We start from the raw sequence: 25,110 nt of genomic DNA, 5'->3' as shown, positions 1-25,110 counted from the left end.
TCCCTTCGGATTCTTTTCCCCTACGTGGCCAGAAAGGCTGTCTTTAAAAACAACAACAACAAAACTTGTAAAAGGTACCCCTTCTTCAATGCTGTGCTCTCCTCCAAAGTTTCAAGAAAGCCAAGTATAGAGGGGTCGTTTGAGGTTTTGGAAAGGCTTATGTTTTCCTTTAAAACAATATTTTTAGGATTCTGATGGGCATAGAGAATCATTTCAAGATCGGCGGTACTGCTTATGCACAACAACTAACTTCTTGAACCTCCACAGTCTTACCCCTCTGTTCTCTCTCTCCCTTTACCACAATCCCTGTGAAGGAAGAGAGCATCAGTTCCAGCAAGGTGCCAGAGAGATTAAAAGGCAGAAGCAGAACACAGAAACGTCAACTTAAAATGTGATTATTCATTCAGTTTAACACTTGCGTTCATTGTGTGTTGGGTGCTTCATAAAATGTGAAACTGTATGATGGTCCCGCCTCAGTTACCTGTCCTTGGCTTGATTTTTGTTTTGCCCTGGGAGGAACTGTCCAGCTCCGTTCTGGACGGGAGGAGAAGGGTTGCTGCAGCTGCCTGATACAGAGCAGTGGAAAGCTGACGGTAGTGGCTCTGGTCCATCAGAACGATCTGTGCCTCCATCCCCAGTTAATAGCACTCAGGATGTAATGCCCTCTGCCTGGACTGGCTTCCCTGAGTACCTCCCCTTCCTCTCCTGTGCCTGTCTGTGCGGTTCTAGCCTTCACTGTTCCCCTCACGTTCTCCCTCTCATTTTATTTCCCCATTTCCCTTTTCCTTCCTCCCCCTGTTCATCACAAACAGTAGCGTAGAATCATATTTCTAACTACTGATTTTATTTATTGAGTGCAATTTTGTACTTTATGTTCTCATTTCAAAGTAAGGAAAAATGAAAAGCTATTCATTTCATTCAACACCTTTGGGCCAAAACACACATGCTCTGAAGTAACTCAATGCAAAGGTGCGATTCCCAACCCTCTATTGATTCCCCAGCCCCGGCCCTGAAAGGTCAGGGGTTCCTCCTCTATAGTAAAATCTAGAGTCCAATTAGAAGGCTGAGATTACACCGATTCCACGCTCTCTAACGTGTTTATGTTATCCCAAGCTATTGAGATTTTTGAATTAAATTCTTAATTTATTCTGCCATGACCACCTCCCACTCCCAAGAAGAAAGCCGGGCAGTGTAAGAACAAGCCTGCTGGTCACATTTACTATAACAAATATGTTGTAAGGGCCCCAATGCACTTTGTGATTAACTATAAAATACACACCACTTCTGAACCATCTACTCATTTTTGTGAGTGTGTGTGTCATCTCGTTTCCCTCCACCTGCACAGAAAAAAATTAAAGGTAATACCGTGTTAACAACCAAACTCAAGATAGTTATGCCAAGGTTCAGAAGACAAAAATCTGTGGACACGGTTTTACTCAAACTAATGAAACTCTGTCCTGTTCCCTTTCCACTCATCCAATCCCTACCCAGGTTGCAGAACACAGCCGTGTTCACCAGATCTGAGGATCCAGGTTACGCAGAAAGACTCCATGAAAGCCAGTAATACTGAGTACCCACTCTACACCTTCTTAAAATGTCATGGGTAAGGCCCCTGCTGTGAGGATCCTGGGACGTATACCATTATATTCTTAAACTAATTAGCAAGGATCAAAGGCTGATTGAGTTCGAGAGAGAGGAGATGCTTAGCGGAACCTAGTCTACAAACACATACGTGTAAGAAGAGAGAACTGGCACATCAAAGAAAAGTGACTCAGGCTTTAGGCCAACTTTTCCATGTCTCCCAGGGGAGGCCTGCCTTGACTCCCAGGGAGCCCTCTCTCAGCACTTTCTTCTTCCTGACGCCAGGATGGTCCTGAGCACAGTGGGCTGGTGCCATCCACAGAGGAATGTCTTTCCCATGCTGGGCTGCACATTGCCGAGGACGGTTCCTCGATTCCCTGGGTGCCCAGCACACGTCACCCTCCACATGCAGGTGCCAGTCACTGAGTCAATGGAAGCAGCCATGAAGACTGGAGTAGCCAGAGAAGGCAAGGCTAGACCCGGACCATTAAAAAGGAGGGTGGGGCACAGCCCCAGAACGTGAACCACCGGAAGCAAAGACACAAAGTAGGGAGTGACCAGGGTGTATTCTAGAGACAGTACAGGAACTGACTTTACTTGAACAGACAGAGTTTGTGAGTACCCATGAGAAGTCCAGGGAGATTAGCAGGATGGGAAAGATTATAGAGGACCCTTAAAAAATTGATTTTTGGAAGCACTACCAAACTGGGACTCAGGTAGGTACCCACAGAGAGGAGAGACGTTTGCACTTGAAGCCTGGGCTAAGAGAACATGCCGGATGGAGGGATAAAGAGCTGAGGGCAGGGGATGTAAAAACACCAAGGTCAAGGTGGGAACGGTGGGAACAAAACGGAAGAAATCAATAGGTGAAGCAAGAGGAAGGAAAAACAAAAATCAGTGGGACCTGGTGATGGCTGGGTTGGGGGCATTAAACTAGGGAGTCAGTCAGGCAAAGCAGTGTCAGCAGCTGTTAGGGCACCCTCAGAATAAAAGGACTCAGAGACTCACACTAGCCTACGATGGATGGGCTGGGATCTCCTGACCCCCCGGTAAGACAAGTTCAGTCCTGCATTTAACACCGGGCACCTTTGCTCCATGCTCAGCTGAGGTGAGCACAGTAGCTTTGTTACTGGGTTGAGTACAGACCACCAAGGTCTCAGGCCATTGCCCTGTGCCAGCCCTCCTCCCAGGAGGGCACAGGGTCCTCCAGGCTGCCAGAGATGCTACTGAGATTTTCATGTGGGGGAGGGGTGTAGCTTCATACTTTTTTACAAGTAGCTACATATTGTTATGCACGGAGAAGACATAAGTTCACAACAGCTGTTAGTCAAGGAAGGAATTAACAAACCAACTGGCCTGGCAGAGTAGAAAAATCCCACCAGGATCAATGAGAAGTCGGATTTATGTTAAGGAATAAAATGTGACAGCTATTTGGATGCTAAAGTGTGTGACACACAGACACTTTTTGTTTTCTCTTTTTCATCTCCCACCCCTAACAATGACATTTTGGGTCCTGAACGCTGAAAGTTCACCCTTAGTGCACCTGCAGTTGGGAACTATCACTTGCTACTAGTAACGTTCCCTCAGTTTCCCTGTCCTCAGTGAGAGTGTACACTCTCTCCCTGCCGAGCCTAAGTTTGGCCTACGCTGACGACATCGCTCTTCAGGGTAATGAACTACTTCTGAGGTTCCCCCTCATTGTTCATCAGCTGCAGTGGAAGGCAAGGGGTCTTAATTCATGTCCTTTTGGTCCTCTCAGATTAAATAATGCCTGCATCATTTTTAGCCCAAGAATCAAAGGAAAGACTCAAGTGTTCAGACCAAGCAACCTTTCCACCCTGGACCCCAGTTGATAAAACATGAGCCATACGTGGGAAGACCACACACCCTGACTCTGACTGTGGCTTTTTGTTAGGATTCTGACCTGGGCAGTTGTCTCTCTACATTTTGCCATCCACTTATAAATAGAAGCCGATGACAAGAAATGCTCATTTCTCCCTCTCTTTCTTGGCTTGCTACCGCTGCAGTACACCCAAGACCTTGCAAAGTCTACAGTTTGGCCAGACCATGGAAACACGGGTGACACACTACAAATGAAAAACACACGGGGGATCCGTTTAGATGGTAATAGATGGACACTCCCATGGCCTTGCCAGAGAGATGGATTACATCCTCAACTCTAATTGATTTCAACTGTAGTGAATGGTAACCTCCAAGCAGAAACCCTGCCGGGGTGTTCCAATATGGTATCCTGAGATTCAGCTGGTAGAAGCAGCAGGGAAAACATACTCTTTTGACAGTTAGTTCTTGGGGAAATTACTGTTCTAATTTTAGCTTCAGATATATCATGAGTCAAAACATGCCATTTGGTAAAAAAAAAAAAAAAAAAGTATGGATTCACCATAGTTCATCAATAAGGCAAAACAAGCCCAAAGCCCATCCCAGTATGCACATGTTCTCAAAGGAGTGAGATTCCCATAAATAGTCTAAGAAAGGAAAGCCATCTCATTTGCATCCTACTAATTCCAGCCTCTTGGGGTTGGGCCCCAAACTACCAGCTGATTGTTGCTTAATTACTTGGAACCATCAGGGAATAGAGTAGGTGAGCTATTTGCTACAGTAATCTAAATGCACTCATAAGCTATGCTCAAAACTAAGGCCCTATAGTTAAAATTTTCTGTAATTGTCATACCGATGGGGGAGAGAAGAGGAGTTGGGAAATCAGTTCCTCTGACTGGTCTTACAGATGATTTTGGTGAGCTGTTGGAACCAGGTTTTCTGAATTCTTTTTGGACATTGTTAGTTAGCAAAGCTAACTGCGACACATAAAATTTCTTACAGTGATGGGGCTTCCCTGGTGGCGCAGTGGTTGAGAATCCGCCTGCCAATGCAGGGGACACAGGTTCGAGCCCTGGTCTGGGAAGATCCCACACGCCGCGGAGCAACTAGGCCCGTGAGTCACAACTACTGAGCCTGCGCGTCTGGAGCCTGTGCTCCGCAACAAGAGAGGCCACGACGGTGAGAGGCCCGCGCACCGCGATGAAGAGCGGCCCCCGCTCGCCGCAACTAGAGAAAGTCCTCGCACAGAAACGAAGACCGAACACAGCCAAAAATAATAAATAAATAAATAAATAAAAATTTTCAAAAAAAATTTTCTTACAGTGATGTAACATCTCATTTGGAGGAGGTATTTTTTCCAGTTGGTTTTTGCCACCATCATAAACTTTTGCTAATTCATTTCTAGTAATTTAGATTCTATTTGGACAGAGGACGAACAAAGGTTAATGTCAGTATAAGCTAAACGTCGAAGAACTAAGTAAATAGTGAAACACAAATGAAGAGGAAAGTCTGGTCCAAAGGGCATCTTCTGGTCCTTCTAAAACCTCAACACCAAACCCAAGCATCCATGTAGAAAATGGATGGTTCAACTCCCTCTGTTCCCACTCATTAGAAACAGGCCAGTGAGAATCTATTTATGTTATGTGGCTGAAGTAATTGAGTAAAGGTTTTCAGTAGGTTAAAATGGGTTTTCTGAAATCAAAGATATACATGAGCCGGGGCCCCAGCTGCCATGCTGTTTCTTCTGCCCAAGACCTGCAGTGAAGCTCCCTGAGTGCCCTTTGCCCTGCTTCCGACTGGATGGTCCTCACTTCTTAATGATGGAGGCCTCGCTGCAACAGTCCATAAATCCAGGGATTGGGGCGTGACTTGGGCATTTCCTCCAATGGGCCACCGCATTGGAGGCTGAGATGGGAGCAGCCTCCGCCCAGGGCTCGATCTCAGGAGGGTGTCGGCATTCACTTTTTTACCCCATTTCAGCCCTCTTAATGACCTCTGAAGAAGAGAACAAATGTCTGGGAAAATATCATTTCAGTGTATTAAAGGAAATTAAACTGGATAATAAATCTAACTTAGACACAGTCCAAAATCTATAGCAGTTAGCTTTGCCCTGAGGAGAGGAGGGTTCCCATTTTGGAAGAATCAATCAGTCATTAAGAGCTATAAAACAGGTCTTAATGTTAACTATTTCAGAAGGCAGATGAATTCATTAACGGGCGAGGCTCTGTCTCACTTCCCTTTCCCTCCGGGAAGCAGCGTGTTAAGGCATGGGATATTCTTTTTCACCACCGCCCCCCCGCCCCCCGAGTAGCCTAATGTTCAGGCATTCCCTCTGCATATAGAATAAAATGCTGACCCAATTAATCTTGAATCCCAGCCAGTATCTTTGACACCAAGGTGTCTCAACAGCGGGAAAGCAACGAGAACAACCAATAATGTCACGCCGTCCCTTCCCAAACTCGTCGGGTTGCTTGCCTAGCTTTTTTGCTGTATCCACTGACGGATGCGACCCTGGGAGGTGTCTTAGCAAGGCCGTCCCATTCCCCAGCCCCCACTGTCAGTCGACTGCATTATGCCATTTATATCACAGCTCAGGGCCAGACTGGAAACCTCTCAGGTCCCTGCAGACACTAAGAACAGAACTAACCCAGTGGAGATTCTCTCTCGTGCTGAAATCCCACAAAGTTTCCTTCAGATGGTAACTGCAGATTATAGGTCAAAACTGCTTGATTCCTAATTAAAACAGATGGCAAATTCCAGCCGACAGTGAGTTTTCGCACATACGGATTTATCTTCTACTAAACGCTCCCTGGATCTCCCAGCCAGTCTGCACACACCTATATACAGAGGCATGTATGTAGACGTCTACACCCTGCAGATACACATACACACACACGAACACCGTGAGGATTTTGAAATTCATTTTCTTTCTTTATCCAAGGTTTCCTCAAAACAATAAAAGATGACCTTTGGGAGACTGCTTGTACCCAGATCTAATCATTTCTAGGTTTTTCTTCTTTTGATCCAAGTGTTTCTACTTTCCAGAGGCCTGATCCTGTCATGCTGCCCTAAGGTGTGGACTAACTTTGCCCTGTGTTTTTTTCATTGGCAAACAACATAACGACACTGCAACTCCCCCTACCCAGCCTGGAAAACAGAAGGGAAAATAAACCTCCCCAGAAGCACTATCTCAACACCACAATGATGTCCAGTTTTGTTCATGTTCTTCCAGTACAATTTGGTAGATTGCTTTCTTTCACTTAACATTATTTCATAAGCGTTTTTTTTTCCGATACTAAACAATCTTGTTTTTAAAATTAATTAATTAATTTATTTATGTTTGGCTGCGTCGGGTCTTCGTTGCTGCGCACAGGCTTTCTCTAGTTGCAGTGAGCGGGGGCTACTCTTCGTTGAGGTGCGCAGGCTCTCATTGCGGTGGCTTCTCTTGCTGCGGAGCACAGGCTCTAGGCGTGCAGGCTTCAGTAGTTGTGGTGCGTGGGCTCGGTAGTTGTGGCTCGCGGGCTCTAGAGCGCAGGCTCAGTAGTTGGGGCGCACGGGCTTAGTTGCTCCGTGACACGTGGGATCTTACCGGACCAGGGCTCGAGCCCTTGTCCCCTGCGTTGGCAGGAGGATTCTTAACCACTGCGCCACCAGGGAAGTCCTAAGTAATCTTCATAATTATCATTTTAATGGCCTCACTGAGTGAACGTACACCATAATTTACTTAACCGTTTACTTATTGTTAGGCGTTTAGTTGCTTCCATTTTTCACTCCTTTAAGCTGGGATGAACATCTTTATATAAGCTATTAATTTAAACCAGCATGCAGAGATGACTCTCTATCACTAATCTAAAAATACACGGTTTATATATTTACAACTCACATTTGATTATGAAATTTAATTTGAGGGTAATTAAGACATTTATATTCCAAACAGCTCCTTGACATCGAGCTCTCCCCGAGCTAGCCAGGCGCAACCATGACTTGCCATTTTCACCTCAAGACAGCACAGTCCAGTGAATTCTAAAACACAATTTTCTTATGAAAAATAAACTTTCTGAACTCTTGCTGCTTTACAGCCAAGAGATTAACTCCAAGAGTCCATGGTTCTCTGCAGTGACACAGCCAAGGCAAGCCATCGTTGAAAATGCCATTTTGGTGTCATGCTCAATCCAAAATTCAAGGCAACCCTTGTTGAGTCTGTGCTCTAGGACCAGGTACGTTCCTGGGACCTACCTGGAGGTTCTCTGCATAACCTGCACCCAGATACTTTGTGGCAACAGGCCAAGGAAATTGCTTACGTGAGTTCCAGCTGTTTGATGCTTTATGAGGTTTATCACGGGTCACTTCCAGTTACAGATTTCCCCAGGCAGGGGTAGTTGTTTAACGCATGGGACTTAAAGGGATGCACTGGCTGTGTGACTCTGAGCAGGTTTCGAAAAAATCTTGTGCTTCAGTTTCTCGATCTGCAGCTTGAGGATAACAACAGTACCGCCCCTGTGAGGCTGTCATGAGAGTCAAGGAGAAGATGCAAGTGAAGCACCTAGGACAGTGCTGGCATTTGGTTAGGACACAGAAACAGGGAACTTATGGACTGAATGTTGAGGTTACACTGTAGCGTGTACATGAACGAATGCATGAAGGAACGATGAAAAACGAGTGTGCCAGGAAGTTCCACTTGTCTCAGACTCTCATCTAGAGAATGTCCAATCTTCTTTCATGACACAATCATTTTTTTATTTGTTTTTTTTAAATTTTACTGAAGTATAGTTGATTTACAATGTTGTGTTAATTTCTTCTGTCCAGCAAAGTGACTCAGTTATACATACGTATAATTCTTTTCCATTATGGTTTGTCACAGGATATTGAATATAGTTCCCTGTGCTATGCAGTATGACCTTCTTGTTTATCCATCCTATGTATATATAATAGTTTGCCTCCGCTATTCCCAAACTTCCATACAAAATCATTTTCTTAATGGTAATCACTTCAAGCCCAATCCCCCCCAATAAACAGTAAATGAACACCCTGGAAAGATGTGCCCATCTTGATATAAAAGTAATTCTTAATGTCTAGGAAAATTCCATTGTGAAGCTTTAGAACATATCATCCAGTCATCAGTAGAGCCCATAAACTCATCTGAAGGCAAAATAAGTCATCGACAAAACTCCTTGGTGTCTTTACTACCAGTGAAATTAGGACGACTTCATTACTACACTCAAAAAAACTTCAGCAACAACAAACTAAACTGATATGAAAATCTTATTTCTCGCCATCATTTCTACTAATAAGGAAATGATTTTTATATACTTTGCAACTCCCTGTGAAACAGAGAGGTGCTTAGGAATTTTTTATTATTATTATTTTGCCACTGGCAATTAATTCTTCTGATTTGTTTTATTAGTTTGATGATTGGGTCCAAGACTCAGAATATCTTTCCAAACCAGCAGACTGATGTAAAAAAATTATTTCAGTGCAGTTCTTGGCAAATCGTGATGATGAACAGCATGGTAGGACAAACTTATTCAGACACACATTTTTCTGTAGTGGCAGGGAAAAGGCTGAAAAATTACTGTAAATTGCTTTTTGTAAAAATGCTCTCTCTTTCAAATTTTCCCTAGTATGAAGGTCTTCTGCAGAATGATAGCACAATACATTCGGACATACCTGGACAACAAAGGCATTAAAGAATGAACATGAGATGAGATAAGAGTGAGGGTTAAGATTTCATTTCCTTATTATCCCACCCCCGCCCCATACTCTCCCCAACACGAGGTCCCTTGTGTGCATCTTTTTAACCTCATGGAATAAGTAAGTGTCTCTTAACCATATATATTATCTACCCTTAGCAGGCATGCTCTGTCCCCACCACCCATAATCTAGTTCAGTCTGTACCTCTCCCTTTTCTTCTTTCCAAAACTGCCTAGTTTTTCGAGTTTCAAATGACAAAGGTTTCCAAATATCCTCAGTACCCAGTAGAGCACCAAAGACCAAAGAAGCCTTGTTCTCTGTCTTTTCCAAACTACCCTCGGATTGTGATTGTTTCGGATTAATTCTTTTGTTGGAGGACACACAGGCTGCAATGGAGTGAGGGAGTTGCCTCGATGCTGGCTCAGCACAGAGCTGGAACTTTTCCAGATTGGAGCGTCAGAGCTGGCACTTTGCAGACACCCTGCCCCCTGGGAGGTGGGACACTGCCACCCATTCTTGGTCTTTTGCGTGGCTTTCCACCCCAGCCTTACCTTCAGGACACACTCTAGCCACCCAAGGTTACAGGTCTAATGCGGTGGTTCTCAACTGGGGATGGTTAGCCCCCCCCCCCCCTCACCAGGGCCATTTGTCTGGAGCCACTTCTAGCTGTCACTTTGGGGTGGAGGTGCTACTGATATCTAGTGGAGAGAAGCCAAGATGCTAATAAACATTCTATACTGTGTAGGAGAGCCCGCCCAACAAAGAATTACCCAGCCTGTAATGCCAGGAGTGCCAAGGCTGGGAAACCCCGGTGTGATCGAAACCAAACTCTGCAGGGATTATTTTGGATGTCCTGTAACATGATTCCCAGCTCACTGTTCAAGGCAGAATTGATGAAGTACCTGCATTTTCTCTAAGCCTTTCGTTCAGTAACACTAGTGAAGTGCTGGACCGCACCAGTGCCATGCTGGCATGAGATGTCAACTTAACGGAGTCCCCAGACTCCGAGGTGGGGGCAGTTCCATTAACTCACTCTCAGACAGGGGCTCCGGGCTTCTCCTCTCTTCCCCTTCTCTGAACCACCACCCCCGTTAGCCTGCAATCCTAAGTCAGTAAGGACTAGGGACGTGGGGAAGTGTCCTGCCTCTTTGTTCAGTGGACACCTGAGGGACGAGAAACAGCATGGACTCGGGGGTCAGGTAGATCAGGATCCTGCCAGTAGGTCTTACTTGCTGTGTGACGATGACTAAGTATCATAAACTCTCTGAACCCCAGTTTCCTCCTTGAAAAGGGACGTGTGGCACTGAAGGTACTAGGTGTGGCCCTCCTCTATCCGCAGAGCTCCTGGGGGCCACACACCCACTGGGTCCCAGAGCGGCAGCCACGTGATCGCAATGCCTCTAGCATTTCACGGAAGTGTTCTGGGAGGGACATGGTGGCCTGACCCTGTCCCTGTTCCCCTCTCACCGGCTCCTGTCAGTGACCTGGCCTCTCTGGGCACCTTGCTTGGACGCCAGTGCCCTGTACAGCCTAGCTTCCTCCCATCTGTTTTCTTCTCGAACACAGGGGAAAAAAAGTGAATGCTAACTCACAAACAGCATACTTAACTATATTTTCTCGCTTTCAGTTCAACCCTCAAGAAAGTTCTTCCATGTGCAATACACAGCTGTGAATCTGCCTAATAAAGTGAAGGCATTTTACCCACTGGTATTCCCCCAGAGCAATCATTGGCCACCTGCATCTTTTTAGTTGCATTTAATAATTCAGCCCAAGATGAATTTGCATGATTCACATAAAGCCTTGTGATTTTATTTTCTTTCAGGATTTAAATCCTGAAACCACCACCATTGTGTTCATTTTCAGAGGTTGTGATCAAAACACAAAACTTGATTTTAGAATGAGTAATTTCTTTAAAAAAAAAACAAAAAAAGACAACAGTATTTTCAAATACCGCTCTCCACAGAATCAAAGAAAAGAGTTGCTAACACAGACTTTGTAGATGTAGGGAAACCCATGTCCCTTCTATGGCTACTGTTAACCCATTAGAAGCAAGCCATACTGCAGAGATTTTTTTCCTTTATGCTCTTCCCATAAAGCAGCACGGCCCACCATCCCATGGCATCCAGAACGGCTACCATAAATAGATTTAGCTCAGTTCCTCATCGGAGGGCTCTCCGCATTTATCCGATCAGGAGCTAGAATCCCCAAGAAGTCTTTAAGAGAAAATAGCAATTCTCTCGGATTCCAATAATAGATTAATCACGTCATCTTCAAAAAAAAGTAGTAAAAACCCAAACCAAGTAAGTTGCATTTGGAAAACCATCTGCCTGTGAAGTGGAGATGTGCGTGTGAAATGGCAATTTGCAAAGCAGAAGAGGCAGCGCCGTCGGGTTTCTTCATGAATGTAGTAAAACAGGTTTGTCTAATAGGGAAACATGCCTTACTATCAGAAGAAAAACGAGTGTATCCCACAAGGAGAAGGAAGCAAGCTTTAATATCTGAGAAGCATTTCAAGCTGTGCCTGCCAGCGATTCTCCGCCTGTCTGATTTTCCTTAACATAAAAGCCGACCTCACCTGTTTAAAAATAATTAGGGAGCGGGCAGTAGTCATTCCGGCCAAATGTTTGTGCTGCCTGTGTTTGCGTGTGTGTTTCTGTTCCACTGACACGTCTGTTGCTGTCTCCGACTGCAGGAACCATGGTCAGTAAGGAACCCAGCAAATGCGCACTCTCGACCTCGGCGAGTGAAGTGGAGCCTGCCGCCTGCCTGGCCCTGGAGATGAAATATGCCCTGGATCCCAACCGGCAGATTAAGAAGCGTAATAAAGCCCTGCAGGTGCGGTTTAAGGATATCTGCGAGGCACAGAACGAGCAGAGGGGCACGCAGCTCTCCTCGGGACAGCTGGGCGACAAGCCGGCGTCCTACAGGGCCACCTACCGCAAATACATGACCGTGCCCGCTCGGAGGTCCATCCCCAACGTCACCAAGAGCACAGGTGTGCAGACCTCGCCGGACCTTAAGAAGTGTTACCAGACTTTCCCTCTGGACCGCAAGAAAGGGAATCTCAAAGGCATCCCAGCCGCGGATGCCTTTAAAAGCCAAAGCAATGGGTTTGTAATTGATTCGAAAGAGAAGAGTGAGGAAGGGCCCGGGGAGGAGTCCCGGCAGTGGGGCGCGGAGCGGGTTCAGAAGGCGGCGGCACTGGTTTTGCACTCCCATGAGCACGAGAACGCGCTGGACCAGCCCGCCGGGGTCAACGGCGCAGAGCCACGCAAAACCCCCGACCTGCACCGCTGCCGAGATGCTCCTCTCCAGAACTCCACTCGTCCTCCCTCCCAAGAGCCCGATGACCAGCTGCACGGGAAAGCAACGCACGACCGGGCGACCCCGGACGCCGAGGAACCCGCTGCATCGGCCCACGGCATGGTGTTTAAGACGGAGGTGGCCACCGTTTACGCACCTGCCCCCGGCGCTGGGGCCCCCGGGCTGGCCTTGTCGAACTCCGCCCCCTCGAGCGAGTGGTCCCTCTGGCCCGTGGCCGACCAGGAGCGGAGGAAGGCCTCACAGGCCAACGGGCTCCAGGCCCCGCCGGGCGCTGCCCTGGCCTGCTCGCCGCCAATGCAGTGCCTGTCCCCCGAATGTAGTGAAGCGTCCCTGCAGACTCAGGCCCTTCCGGGGCAGGAGCACCAGCCTTGTCCGACAGCGCTCGCTGTGGGTGAAGAATGCCAACAAATCGTGCCTCATACGGAAGTGGTCGATCTGAAAGCACAGCTTCAGATGATGGAGAACTTAATCAGTTCAAGCCAAGAAACCATCAAAGTGCTCTTGGGGGTCATTCAGGAGTTGGAAAAAGGAGAGGCCCATCGGGAAGGGTATGTATGTTCGCGCCTTTCTTACGAGGCTCTGCAGGCTTGCCACCCTCAGGGGCCATCAGTAGCCCCCAGAGCCCAAGTCCTTAGTGAGACTGAAGCCTGCATTTCTGAGAACAGGCTGTAGTCTGAGGACAGAGCAAGGTCAAAGCAGCCCCAGGTTATTTTATGATGCTAGACCTCATTCATCCTCACTTGCAAGATTGACTTGTTGGTTAGCATTCCTGTGCCTGGCCTGGAATTCAATACCTATTTTTTGAATGAACTGATGGAGCTTTCCTTTTTATCTCCCAGGGCTAAAGGTTTATGATACTGATGAAGTATAATAGGTATGCCAGTCTAGAATATCTAATCTAAATAAGAAGCTGCCTGCCTCTTAGGAATCATATTATAGAAGAGAAATTCGGATGGCATTTTGAAAAGTAAATGCTGACTCGCTTATGCTAAATAATTGGAATAACATTGATATTCAGGACTGTATGAGGGTTTATATTTTATACAACAGACAGTATTTTTTTTTTTTTTCTTACTTGGAACGCATAGAAGCTATGCCCATCCTTAGACAAATCCTATCTGTATATCATTAGGAGCAAGATGCCTTTCTCCACGAGTTGCCCTGTGTGTGTACAGATGGGCAGTAGAGAGAATGAAAACAGCCAGGACTGTCTGCCATTGATAACAGAATTGCTGAACTTTGTTTCCCATCTTTTGTACTTGAAATTGTGCTAGGACACCCAGGCAGTGTGCCAGGCTGATACGAAACAGCCAGCACTGCTCTGCTTCCGTGCTTCTTGAAACAGTGTCATGGCTCACTGGTTTTGTCTAGACGGCCAGACCTTCTCTTTCCCATTCCCCCATGAAGCTGTCTGGATTCCACCAGCCCATGTTTTGGAGGTGGCATCTGAGGCAGTGCCCTGTTGCCTCACGTGATTAGCACACTTCACCCTGTGGGCTCCTACCCCTGGTTAAGTGAGCTGGCAGCCAGCATGAAGATAAGCCAAGAAATGCACTGTCAGGGCAGCAGACCACCCTTGCACAGGATTGTTGTGGTTGAGTTACATTGTGTTTGCATATTGCAAACAAAGGGGAGGAAACAACCTCTATGATCTTAAGGCCTGGCCCCAGAGGCAAGGTGCCTGGTGCAGATGTTGCCCTTTGGTGTCTGGCTTCTCCAGCTTCGTGCAGGTGGTCCATCTACAAAAGGACTTAACTCTCAATAACCCCCACCTCCTATGACCTAGCATTGTTTGCAGACTACAGTATTAAGCAAAACAAGTTGCTAGCCAATCGTAAACTAATCTAACAGTAGATTAATAGTAACCTACCATTGTTGAATGGTTTTCAAAAGGCTTTCTTAAATTTTGGGTTTACATCTCCATTTTCATCCCACTTCAATCATTTAGACTTGAATAAATACATAACCAAAAGCAACACACTAAGGTGGGTCTGTAAGGGATTTGTGATCAGTAGACCTCTCCCATGGAAACATGAAAAGCCCAAACAGGGACCGATCACTGACTTCGATATAGCTGGTAGTGACTTAAACCAGACAGCAAACTAGAAAGATACCAACATCACCAAATGGGAAATAAAATTCAATAAATGGTATAAAACCAAATGCATATACTAAGTCGCATGCATCTCACAGGGGTGTGTGCCAAAATAAACACCTGCATGGTTTGAACATCCACAAACACCCCGTGCAAGGAGAACTGTACTCTACACGGAGGTTCCTTCTATTAGAACAGGGCGGAAAGTTGTTTTAAATGGGATCCTCTGAGTTCTCCGAGACTACATCAGTCTTCAAAGTGGTTCTGAGTTTATTAAGACGTGTCTAGGTGGGAATTCTGGCTCTGAGGACTTGGGCGAGGGCTGCATCTCTCTGTGCCTCATTGCTTCACCTGTAAGTTGGAGCTCATCACCCGTCCTGCAGACCAAGGGTGAGGAAGACAGGGAGTGACCTTCTAATGCATGGAGCCCAGCACCAGGTGCATCTGAATGGGTTGGTGTCCGCTGGTGGCGTGAGGGCTGCCTTGCTGGTCAGCGGTGTTGGGGTCTGGGGAACACTTAGTGGCCCCATGTCTGAGTCCAGAGTGATGGATGCACCCCACACACTCTCAGTACACAGGCTGCCACCAAGTGCCGTTCCTGCACGCCCTGACCTGCTTTGTCCAACAGAGTGGCCACATGTGGCTACTGAAATTCAAACTCAAGTTAATTACAATTGAAAATTCCGTTCTTTAATCATATCGGAAACATCACAGGTGCCCAAGAGCCACCTGTGGAGACTGACTCCTACACAAGACAGGACATTTCCATCATCACAAAAAGGCCTTCGCCCCAGTATCCCCAAAACAAGGGACAGTGCCTGGCTCCTAACCATTTGAGGGGTGGGCACCTTAGATCAAGGCAAAGGATGACTTGACTTAGAAATCAGTCTCTAGGTCAGTTGTTGTCTGCACAGGACAAGTTCACGGTAGAAAAGCAGGACCATATCCAGGTGAACTCCCACATCTGTTCCTAATAATCTTCATTTCCACCTCCCTCTCTGAGCTCTCTGGATAACAGTGAGTCAAGTGGTTTCAAATTCCAAAGCCACCTTGAAGGTGACCCCTCTTGCTCAGTTGCCCAGGGTCATTAATTTGCCCAGAATTCAAATTTCCACCACTCTTTTTCAGGTCAGAATATGGAAAAGGAGACAGCAGCCTCAGAGGTGGGCAGATAAGAAGCAAGCTCCTTCTCCATCCCTTTCTCAGGCGTCTGGGTCCAGCACAGGGTGGGAGAGTGGGGGAAAGGTCTGCTGGTACCTTTTTAACAACTGGCTCTCAAAGAAGGGGGAGTAGCATTTGCTGATTTCCATGGTGTAAATACTGCTATTGTGGCCAATATCAAACAGCTCATAAAATCCCGAAAATTTAACCTTCGGCTCCTCTGAGCACTGGACCAATCCCCTGAAGGACATGCACCAGGAAAGTCACTTTAAAGGAGGAATTCACAGGACTTATTTTAGGTACTCAATCTAAGCCAAGAAAGGTTATCTTATCGTTGCATCTCATGGTAGAAAATAGGAAAACTCACTCTACTTTATGTAGATTATTATTATAGTCATTATGTAACATGACAAGGAATTTCATGACCACATTAAAACATTGGAAAACACTCCACGTCATCACATGTGAAGAATGCTCAGAACCTGGGTACAATCCATTTCTCTCCTCGCCCTTCACCCCCAAATTAGCTTGCAAGGGCCTTTGTATAGAAATTTACCTTCAATAAGAGGAGTCTCAGTGAGGGAAGGAATTCTGTGTGCACTTGACTTAGAAATCAACCTAAGAGCTCACGACTTTGAAACCAAGTGACACATTTTGCCCCCAGATCCCCACTGCACTGCAGGCTTGAGCCAGGCCTGGCGAGGCCTCGGGCTTGCTCTTGTGGGTGATGTTAGCACAGACCAAAGGAAGACCATGCTCGTTGAACTTGGCTAGCATGGCCGTGGGCCAATTATATTGAATGTATAACTTGAATAGAACTTCTTTTCATTGTTGAGTTTGTTTATCCATTACCAAGTTTGCCAGGCAAGTTCTTGCAATAGTTCTTACTCTGTGCGTAGAAATTTCTGTATCACCAACCAGGACCATTTTCAGTAGCTTCCAAATTATTTTTCAGAAGAGACTCTTTCTTTACTCTCGTTTGCTTATATAGATTTCCGAAAGGCCTCAGCAGAGAAAGTTTTCAGTTTAGGCAAGTTACTTAATCTCAGCGAGCTTCAGTTTCATCTTCTATTAAACAGGGATGCTAGAAGCTTAACAATGGTGTCCACAAAGGTCTCAGCAATAACCAACACACAGCGGGCACTGAAAGAGGACCTAACCTAATATGAGCATTTCAGCGGGATGCATTCTGTAAGCGAGTGGATGTGCACAAAGTGTTCAGGAACATGCCTTCTTATTCTTAGTCCCTTGTAAAATGTCTGGGCAATTCACTAAAACCGCTCACTTTATACAATCCAGGCAGCCTTTGATCCCTCTGTTTGCGTGAATGCCAAGAATGATCCTGCTTATTTCAAAGCTCTCAGCGTTATTCTTGTCTCTTCCCAGGAAGTTCAGGGTCACATAGGGTATCTAAATGAGCCACAAATGTAATCGCTGAAGGCTGAGACCGGGCAAACGGGGCACTGAGTTTAGAAACCCAACCAATTCTTGTAACCGTCGTAATTCCCCAGAGCAGCTGTGGGTTGCTGGGCAGGTGACCCTCCGACCCAAGGCTGTGGGGCTGCAGCACTCACCTCAGGTGCTGCACCCTCGCCGGCCACCTCGGCAGGGAGATGGCTGCTTACTTCTAAGATGCTGGCAGCCCCACACGTGTGGTGTCTTGAGGGGTTCACTAGCTGATGACAACCCAACGATCCTCGGTTCTTCAGAGAAGACCTACAGATGCCATGAGAAGCTTTACTCCACCCATTAAGCGAGAGGGCAGGACCTGCCATTGCCCAGAGTGAGATAGGTTCTTTCACTGGTCGGGTCTCTCCCAGCATCAGCCAAGTGTTACCTGCAGGCTTGGGTGTGTGGGGAAGAGGGAGGAGCAACCAAACCCAGGCCACTCCTGGCCCTTAAATGTGACCAGCAGGCAGAGACAAAATCATGAAGCTCTGGGGGCTCTGTACTGAGTCAGAGCAAATGTGAGGCCATCACATAAGAGACGAAAATCCTAAGTAACCAACCAGCCCAAGGAGCCTGGTAGCTTGCAGTGAGGGTTATAAATCCGGTGATTCAATCTCCCGGTCATGGGGTCCCATTCAACCTCACTGAGAAGCGGGTCTCTCCACGGGGGGATGCCCCGTTCTCCCGATCCAAGTCACACAGTGACAGGAAAGGGAAAAACTAGCCAAGGGAATCGCCCTGAGATCAGGGGCCCTTTGAGGGCACACTCTCAGTGGCTCTGCAGGCGAAGGCGATAGGAATAAAGGTCTGGGGACGGCCACGAGTTAAGACAAACCCAGTGTGGAATCCTGTAGTCACGTTTGCTCAACTTTGTTTTTCCTTTTAATCACTGACAAAAGAGGCAGCCACAGAATGGGTGAGGGCCTGTGCGGGTGGTACGTACATTTAGAAATAAGGACCTAGGCCTGCAGGATCTATTTTTACTGAAAGACCTCAGGATCAGCTTCCAATATAGTAGATGTCGGCAAACTTTTTCTGCAAAGGGCCAGATAGTAACTATTTTAGGCTTTGAGGGCCGTGCAGTCTCTGTTCAAGTGGTTCAGATCTGCCACTACATCATAAACACAGTCACGCACGACACACGTACGAATGAGTATTGCCATGGTCCTATGAAACTTCACAAAAACAGGCGCTAGCCTGACTTGGGCCAGTTTGCCAGCTCCTGCGACATGGTCTCGTAAGTGTAGTAACCATAGTTCCTCGACCTGAAACCAGGTCACAATATGGGCGCAGGGCAATCCCAGATATGACTGCCCCACAGACGAGTGTATCGTTCATTCACAGGTTCAAAAGGCTTCTACCAGGAGTCTCCTAGGTGTTGCACACTGTGTCAGGCAAGGTGGAGGGGGGAAGGTACAAGTCAAAGAACTCAGGCCCTCCTCTGAAGAGTTCTCAGGTCACTGACACTCTGTCTGTACAAGCGTACCCTTAACTGTTCATCAGCCCATCAAACCTTCAGGATTCTGCTGGGGAAGTGTGCATGTGCGTGTACGTGTGTATTATACACAAACCTGTAATTTACATGCATATACATACATGATGTGGAAAAGGTCTCACTCTCCCACCAGCAGCAGTAAGAGGTCATCACAACACCTATTTATATGATGTGACTTGCTTTCACCTAGATATTAACGCTGGATGGACAGAAATTACATACTTGCTTTACCTTATGTCCTTACATTGACAGATCACTCAGCATCAGGCACTCTTCAGAGGGACCTGTCAGGGGATGAAAAATCTCTCCAAATTTTCTCTAATTATCCATGCCCAAACAGAATAAATACTGCATCGCAATTACAGAGGAAGCATAAAGGGACAATTTAATTTGTTTAAGTCACAGAGCAGAAAGAACCCACAGGAAAATCAAGCGTCACTGCAGCAGGCAGGGAGTAGCCCGGAGTCACGGAGGTCCCCGCAGGAGGCATGCAGCCTCCCACCCGGAGCCCAGGGGGAAGCCAGGCACAGTTAGGCAAACCCATCTCAGGTTGGCTGTGCACCCTCTAGAAGGAGACTGGGGTACTCTTGCCCAAACCCACCCAATTAATTGAGATCAAAGTTTTCCACCTGGTTAGCTGGAATGGCCAAATGTCAAAGAGGGGAGGTGGGTGCTTCTGAGGTCTTGACAAGCATCCTGGCGGATGTCTCTGCAATGTGAGCACTGCCTTCCCAGGTGTCTGGCCCGACAGCGCATCACAGAAAAGAGGGTGTGTGAGCCGAAAAGGGAGAGCAGCACACAGCACCAAGCTCAGAAACAAAAAGGTTTTCCTCCTGCCAGCTGCACCCCTGTCCCCTCACGCTCCCTATTTGAACGGGATGGAAACGTCAGCACTTCATTCTCTAATGTTCTTGAGAAATCAGTTTTGGTGTCTCTGGCCATTTGTTGCAACCCAAAACCTTTTAAAACATGCCAGCCAGCGGACTGAGGTTCCCTCCTGTTCACGTGGTTTTTCCATTTTCCGAGAATGACAGGGGCTCTGCAGCCAACTGGTCCTGAGCTGGCCACTTTGCCCCGTCCCTCCCTGTCCTACATGTGCTTGGGGATGGTTATTAACCTCTCCAGTGCCTTTCTCCAGAGGCTTCTGACTCTGTGAAAGAGACGGAAGAACACCCGCCCCTCCTGGGCTTCCCTGGGAGATTAAATAAAATACCGAGGACCAGGCTCTCACTCCTTTCAAGTTACTTTGTTACTGAGAAGCAGCCTTCCAGGTGCTAGAATGCAGGGAGGTGATGCAAGGGTGCAGGCGTGAACACCTGCACAGAGATATTCTTGCTTTACTCAAAAGGCAGGTTTATTTCCAAGGATTAGGAGGGGCTGAGGATTACAGAATGGAGGCATCAAGCTTTGTACTTGTTTTCAGAGAAATGTACAGGGCAAGGTTATTTGGTGTTACGGCCAGGGCAGCTGATGTGGAGTCAGGAAACGTGGTTTTGTTCCCAGCTCCTCCTACCCTCGCCCCTCTGAGCCCCACGCTCCCACATGAAAGGAGGACAGTCCACACGAGCCAAGGGACCTCAAGGGTCCTTTCTGACCAAGAACCAATCCTCCAGAGATGTCCAAGAACTTCATAATTTCAGCCACTGCTGTAAATACATACGGAAGTTGAGAGAGAGAGAGAGAAAGCAACACAGCCCTTTCTACGGATGTCGGTTAATAAATGCACATAGTGGTCCCACTATTAGGTTTTCTTTCTCCTCCTGATGCTTCAGCCATCTCTTATCTCTTCCACTGCTACACATGCTGGAACTGGCCTCTGTCCTTCTAGCTTGCAATCCTTTGAATAGTCTTCAGGGAAACTCCCCTTTTTTTCTTTTTCTTTTATAACTAATGGCTTTTATATATTTGTGATAAAATATTCAAGTTCTAAAGTCCAAGTATAAGTTACCGTGTTTTATGATTTTGAAACAGAAGCACACATGATATTCTCTTCTAGCATTTTCTTCATTTAATACACAGGGCTGCACTGAGTCTTTCCTATAGCTTAAATTTATATAACGTTGTAAGTACTATTTTTAAGTTTTTAAGCAATAATAAGCCTTTCCGTCCTTAATATGAAAAATGAAGCACATATATTTATGAGAATATAAAACAGGTTCCAAATTCTTGCTTTGGGCTTCATGTAGGTATCACACATACTTGAAAATGTAATTTAAATAATCTTCCTGTGCAGAATGCCAAAAGAGATTTCAAATACCTCCCTAGCCTTTTAAGTTGGTAGGTGAATAAAAGCCTCACTACTGAGCCACTAGGCAATTCAGACACCCCATTCGTAGATAAAATGAGCAATTCAAGGCATGACATGAACGTTTATGGAATTTATGGATTTGTGTCCCAGAAAACTTGGATTTAAAAAAAGAGAGAAATGAAATGCAAGTTCTACTTTCCAAATACTTTTTTTTTTTTTTTTTAAGCCCCATGCAATTTCTGCTAAGCTACGCAAAAATGGTTTGAGCTCTATTTCCCATTGGCTCTGGGGGAGAGTTCCGGTGAAATGTGTGTCTCCGGGCAGAGCACCAACAAAGCTCATCCATTCTGAGCACCTACAATATGGTGGCCATTCTGCATTGTCTCATTTAATCCCCAGAATAACACTGTAATGTACGAATTGCTTCCACCAGGAAACTAAAGCTTGGATATATTAAGTAACGTCCCCAAGGTCAAGACTGGTGAGAAACAGTAAAGACAAAGCTCACATCTAGACCCATCAGGCCCCGGCAGCATCCTCTGCCTCCTCTGAAAATGGGAAACCTGGCTGTCTGCACAGATTTGAAAAGCAGACATTTTTGTTGCTCCTGCCGATTCTGGGTTCTTCCTTTTACTTGAAGGGATCAAGAGGCTCCTACACCCAGACCTGGTAAGGTCCACGTGAATTTATGTTCTGGAGAAAGCACACTTTTAACGCTGGAGGGAGCAGAAAGCACCTTGGAAGGGATCCCGGTAATAAAGTATGTTTTTAAGGATTCCTAATCAGTAAGAGGAATCCCCTCTGTGGGGTAGTTTCAGAAAAATCAAAGCCGTTGATATGGAAGTCCAGGGACCAGCAGCCATCCATGAGCAACCTTCCCGGGGAAACCACTTCAAAGCTTTCACGTACCGCCTGTCACCTAAGTGGCTCGTCCAGTGACCACCAAATGCCACCCGAGCTCTACCTTAATCAAATTTCTGTCCACATTCATGTGAGCAAATGCTGAAGCAAAGTTTTTAATGCACCATAAAAACAAGCAAACTTGTGTTTTAAAAGCCAGATCTGGGGGCTTCCCTGGTGGCGCAGTGGTTGAGAGTCTGCCTGCCAATGCAGGGGACACAGGTTCGAGCCCTGGTCTGGGAAGATCCCACATGCCGCGGATCAACTGGGCCCGTGAGCCACAGTTACTGAGCCTGCGCGTCTGGAGCCTGTGCTCCGCAACAAGACAGGCCACGATAGTGAGAGGCCACGATAGTGAGAGGCCCGCACATCGCGATGAGTGGCCCCCGCTTGCCGCAACTAGAGAAAGCCCTTGCACAGAAACGAAGACCCAACACAGCCATAAATAAATAAATTATTAAAAAAAAAAAAAAGCCAGATCTGAATGGACAATTATGAAAAATGAGTTCCTCTAGGTAAAGAAGGTCTAAAAATGGGCCTATTTTGACCCAAAATGGAGTCAGATTTTTTTGTCAGTATCTCATTGGTTACAGCACTAGACTAGCTTCCCAGATAAAAGTCTCATAATTGGACATCAAGAATTTTATACTTGCTGACACCAAAATTTGACGATTTTAATCTTCAGCTACAAGAGCTCTGAAGCATTTGTTTAAAAAATGAGTGCAATGTCAAGCTTCTGAAACAAAGCACAGAAGCTTCATGGAGAGGAAGTCTGATTTAAAATTGTCAACTAATGTGCTCTAAAAAAAATACATCAAAAGAAATTATACATCAAAGATAAAAGCTCTGTGGTTATTTACCATCGGAACCACTGCCCAACGCACATCATTAATGCTTTCAAATTAAAACCTCTGTAAGATGGTAAGCGACAATACTACAGTTGAAGAAAATGGCAGCCCAGAAAGAAAATTTGTTTTCATACAGTATACTCACATTCCTATTTTCCTTCTAGTTTGGTAGCAATGCCACCAAAACTCATTTTCATTAATTTTCAATAAACTATAGCTTTAGCTTTATCTCTCCTTCAGGAAACAAGTTAATCAACTCAGCTGCAGCTCAGCCCTAAAAAGTTGTTTCCTTTATTAATAGCTACTCCTGGTGCCCTCTGGGGCCAGTGACTTTTTTGTCAATATTGTCATCATTTTGCAACTCAGCGTCTCCTTGATTTCAGGAATATATGAAAGAAACTGGAAGCTCTGCCCTATTTGTAATATAACTGGGCAGTTCTACATGCCAAATAATAATTAATATCTGCCCCAATTTTTACGTATTATGATTTTATAGTATGAAAATAGGATTAGAAAAAACTAAAGAAAATGTCCTGCCCTAATAATAGCGTTCATCTCCGTGTCTGTCTCTGTTCAAATCTCCATGTATTTCTGATAGGAGTAATAATGACTATGCAATAATAAGAAGACATTCCCTCTTCTTCATCATGCATGGCTCTGTGTAAAGGGAAGGAAGCAGAGAGCTGGGGCAGGGCCCAGGGAGAGGAGAGGCAGAGACAATGAGACGCCATGCTGGAGGAGAGGCACGCAGCTCCTGCCAACCCCCCCCCACCGCCCCCCCCCCACCGGGGGACGAGACGCTGCATGCCCTTGACCCCCCATGCTGGCGGCCATGCTGCGCCACTCACCACCATTACAGTTTCCCTTTAATTCTCTGTAATGAAAACAAGCATTAAAAGCTTCCCTCACAGCCAGAGCCTCCCCAGAACAAATAGAGTATTTGTTGGGGGGCTGGGCTAATAAAAGTTAATTTGTCAACAGCGTCTAAAGAAAGCCACCGAGTTCATTATATATGGTGTTTGCCACTGAAACGTGTTCACCAGGATTCCTTCTGGGATAAAGAAATGACATTTCCTGGGGTGAGGAGGGGAGCTGGTTTAGGTGCAGACTAAGCCATTTATTTTAATAACTGGGTGTGGGAAGCAGAGGATGACTGACCTTTCCCACTTGTGTGGGGAATTTAAGATGGTATCAGGGTAATACTTTTAGATAGATGTTTTCACCTGATCCAACTGGGAATGTCACAGAACTGACCACCCTGTGGGTGGGTATCAGTTAATCCAGCAGAACACTCAGGCAGATTCTTCATTCATTCACTCACTCATTCATTCACTCGTTCATTATTCAAAAATATTTCTTGAGTACTCGCTACACTTCAGACCCCAAAGTGAGCACTAAACATCCATCAGGGAATAAACAGACAAAATCTCTGCCCTCGGGGTGCTGACATTCTAGTAGGAGAGACAGACTAAAAAGCAAAATCATAACTCAAACTTATGGCATGTTCCATGGTGGTTAAGTTTAAAGCAGAGAAGAGAGGTAGGGTACTGACTTTCTATCAGTCACGACAGAAGCCGGTGTTTACGAAGCACAGCTCCAGCCCTGCTCTCCAGAAGGCACCAAACTACGTGCTGGGATTGGGAAGATGGCTGAAGCCGTGTCCACGGCCACCAATATACTCTCAGCCACACAGGAGAAAGACACCTCTATTGAACATCATCAGCATTCACTGTGGAATGATCTGGAAAAGAGCCACAACAGGGTGCTGGGAATTTGCCAGAAGCCATGCTGGGCAGCCTATGAGGGAACAGAGGAGCTGGTCCGGACCAAGGATGTTGGTGTGAATGAGCACAGAAACTGCCCCACGGAAGGAGTGCTACTTTTTGAAGTTACACAACTTACTCCGTTAACTTAGAAGCAATTCCTTCATCTTGGAAACAGATGTCTTCTAGAAGTTAAGTGTCGTGAGGGCAAGGTCTGTGTTTTATTCATCCAAGCAACTTCTCCCCAGCAAAGGGCCACGCACAAAGCTGGCGAACAAGAACCATCCCATGAACTGAACACGCAAACACGGTGAAAGCCAGTTGGTTACTTTGGCTAATTTATAGCAAAGTGCTTGAAAGTCTAAAATCAGAACACTACACAGAAATAACTAGGATTACTGAAAATCATCCTGATGTGTTTAATAAGCTCACACGGGGTTACATAGAGAGCTCATTCTTCAAGGGTCCACATCTCAATTCTTGGCTCTGGGAGAATGATGATGTGTGTACCATTTTGAGAACTTCACCCTCTGGTGGAAGAAATTAAGTAAGGGTAAGACTAATGGGAAGAAGAAAGATCCAGCTCAAGCTATGATTGGGCTGTGCTCCAAAACATCACTTCTAAGTAATTTGTTTGGACCTCTGCACAATTTCCAACAAGCCAAAATCATACATGGTGTTGGAGTTCCCAGGCTAGCCCTCAAGTTTTTTCAGCT

General features: G+C 46.1%; 2 protein-coding genes across 3 annotated transcripts in view; one reads left to right on the top strand and one right to left on the bottom strand.

Annotated features, from left to right (window-relative positions):
* The window catches only part of DOCK1 (dedicator of cytokinesis 1), a 525,198-nt gene that overhangs the window by 266,208 nt on the left and 233,880 nt on the right, over nucleotides 1–25,110 (bottom strand). The gene's annotated exons all lie outside the window — the stretch shown is intronic.
* Nucleotides 1–25,110, top strand: part of INSYN2A (inhibitory synaptic factor 2A) — a 58,360-nt gene that overhangs the window by 9,664 nt on the left and 23,586 nt on the right. Inside the window, exon 2 of the mRNA XM_068549082.1 lies at nucleotides 11,804–12,983. Within this exon, the coding sequence (XP_068405183.1) occupies nucleotides 11,809–12,983 (1,175 nt within the window). The 5' untranslated portion in view covers nucleotides 11,804–11,808. The remainder of the gene's footprint in view (nucleotides 1–11,803; nucleotides 12,984–25,110) is intronic.

The sequence above is a fragment of the Eschrichtius robustus genome, chromosome 7 (genome assembly GCF_028021215.1).
Source record: "Eschrichtius robustus isolate mEscRob2 chromosome 7, mEscRob2.pri, whole genome shotgun sequence".
NCBI classification, from domain to species: Eukaryota; Metazoa; Chordata; class Mammalia; order Artiodactyla; family Eschrichtiidae; genus Eschrichtius; species Eschrichtius robustus.
This window is presented reverse-complemented; position numbering and strand designations above follow the sequence as displayed.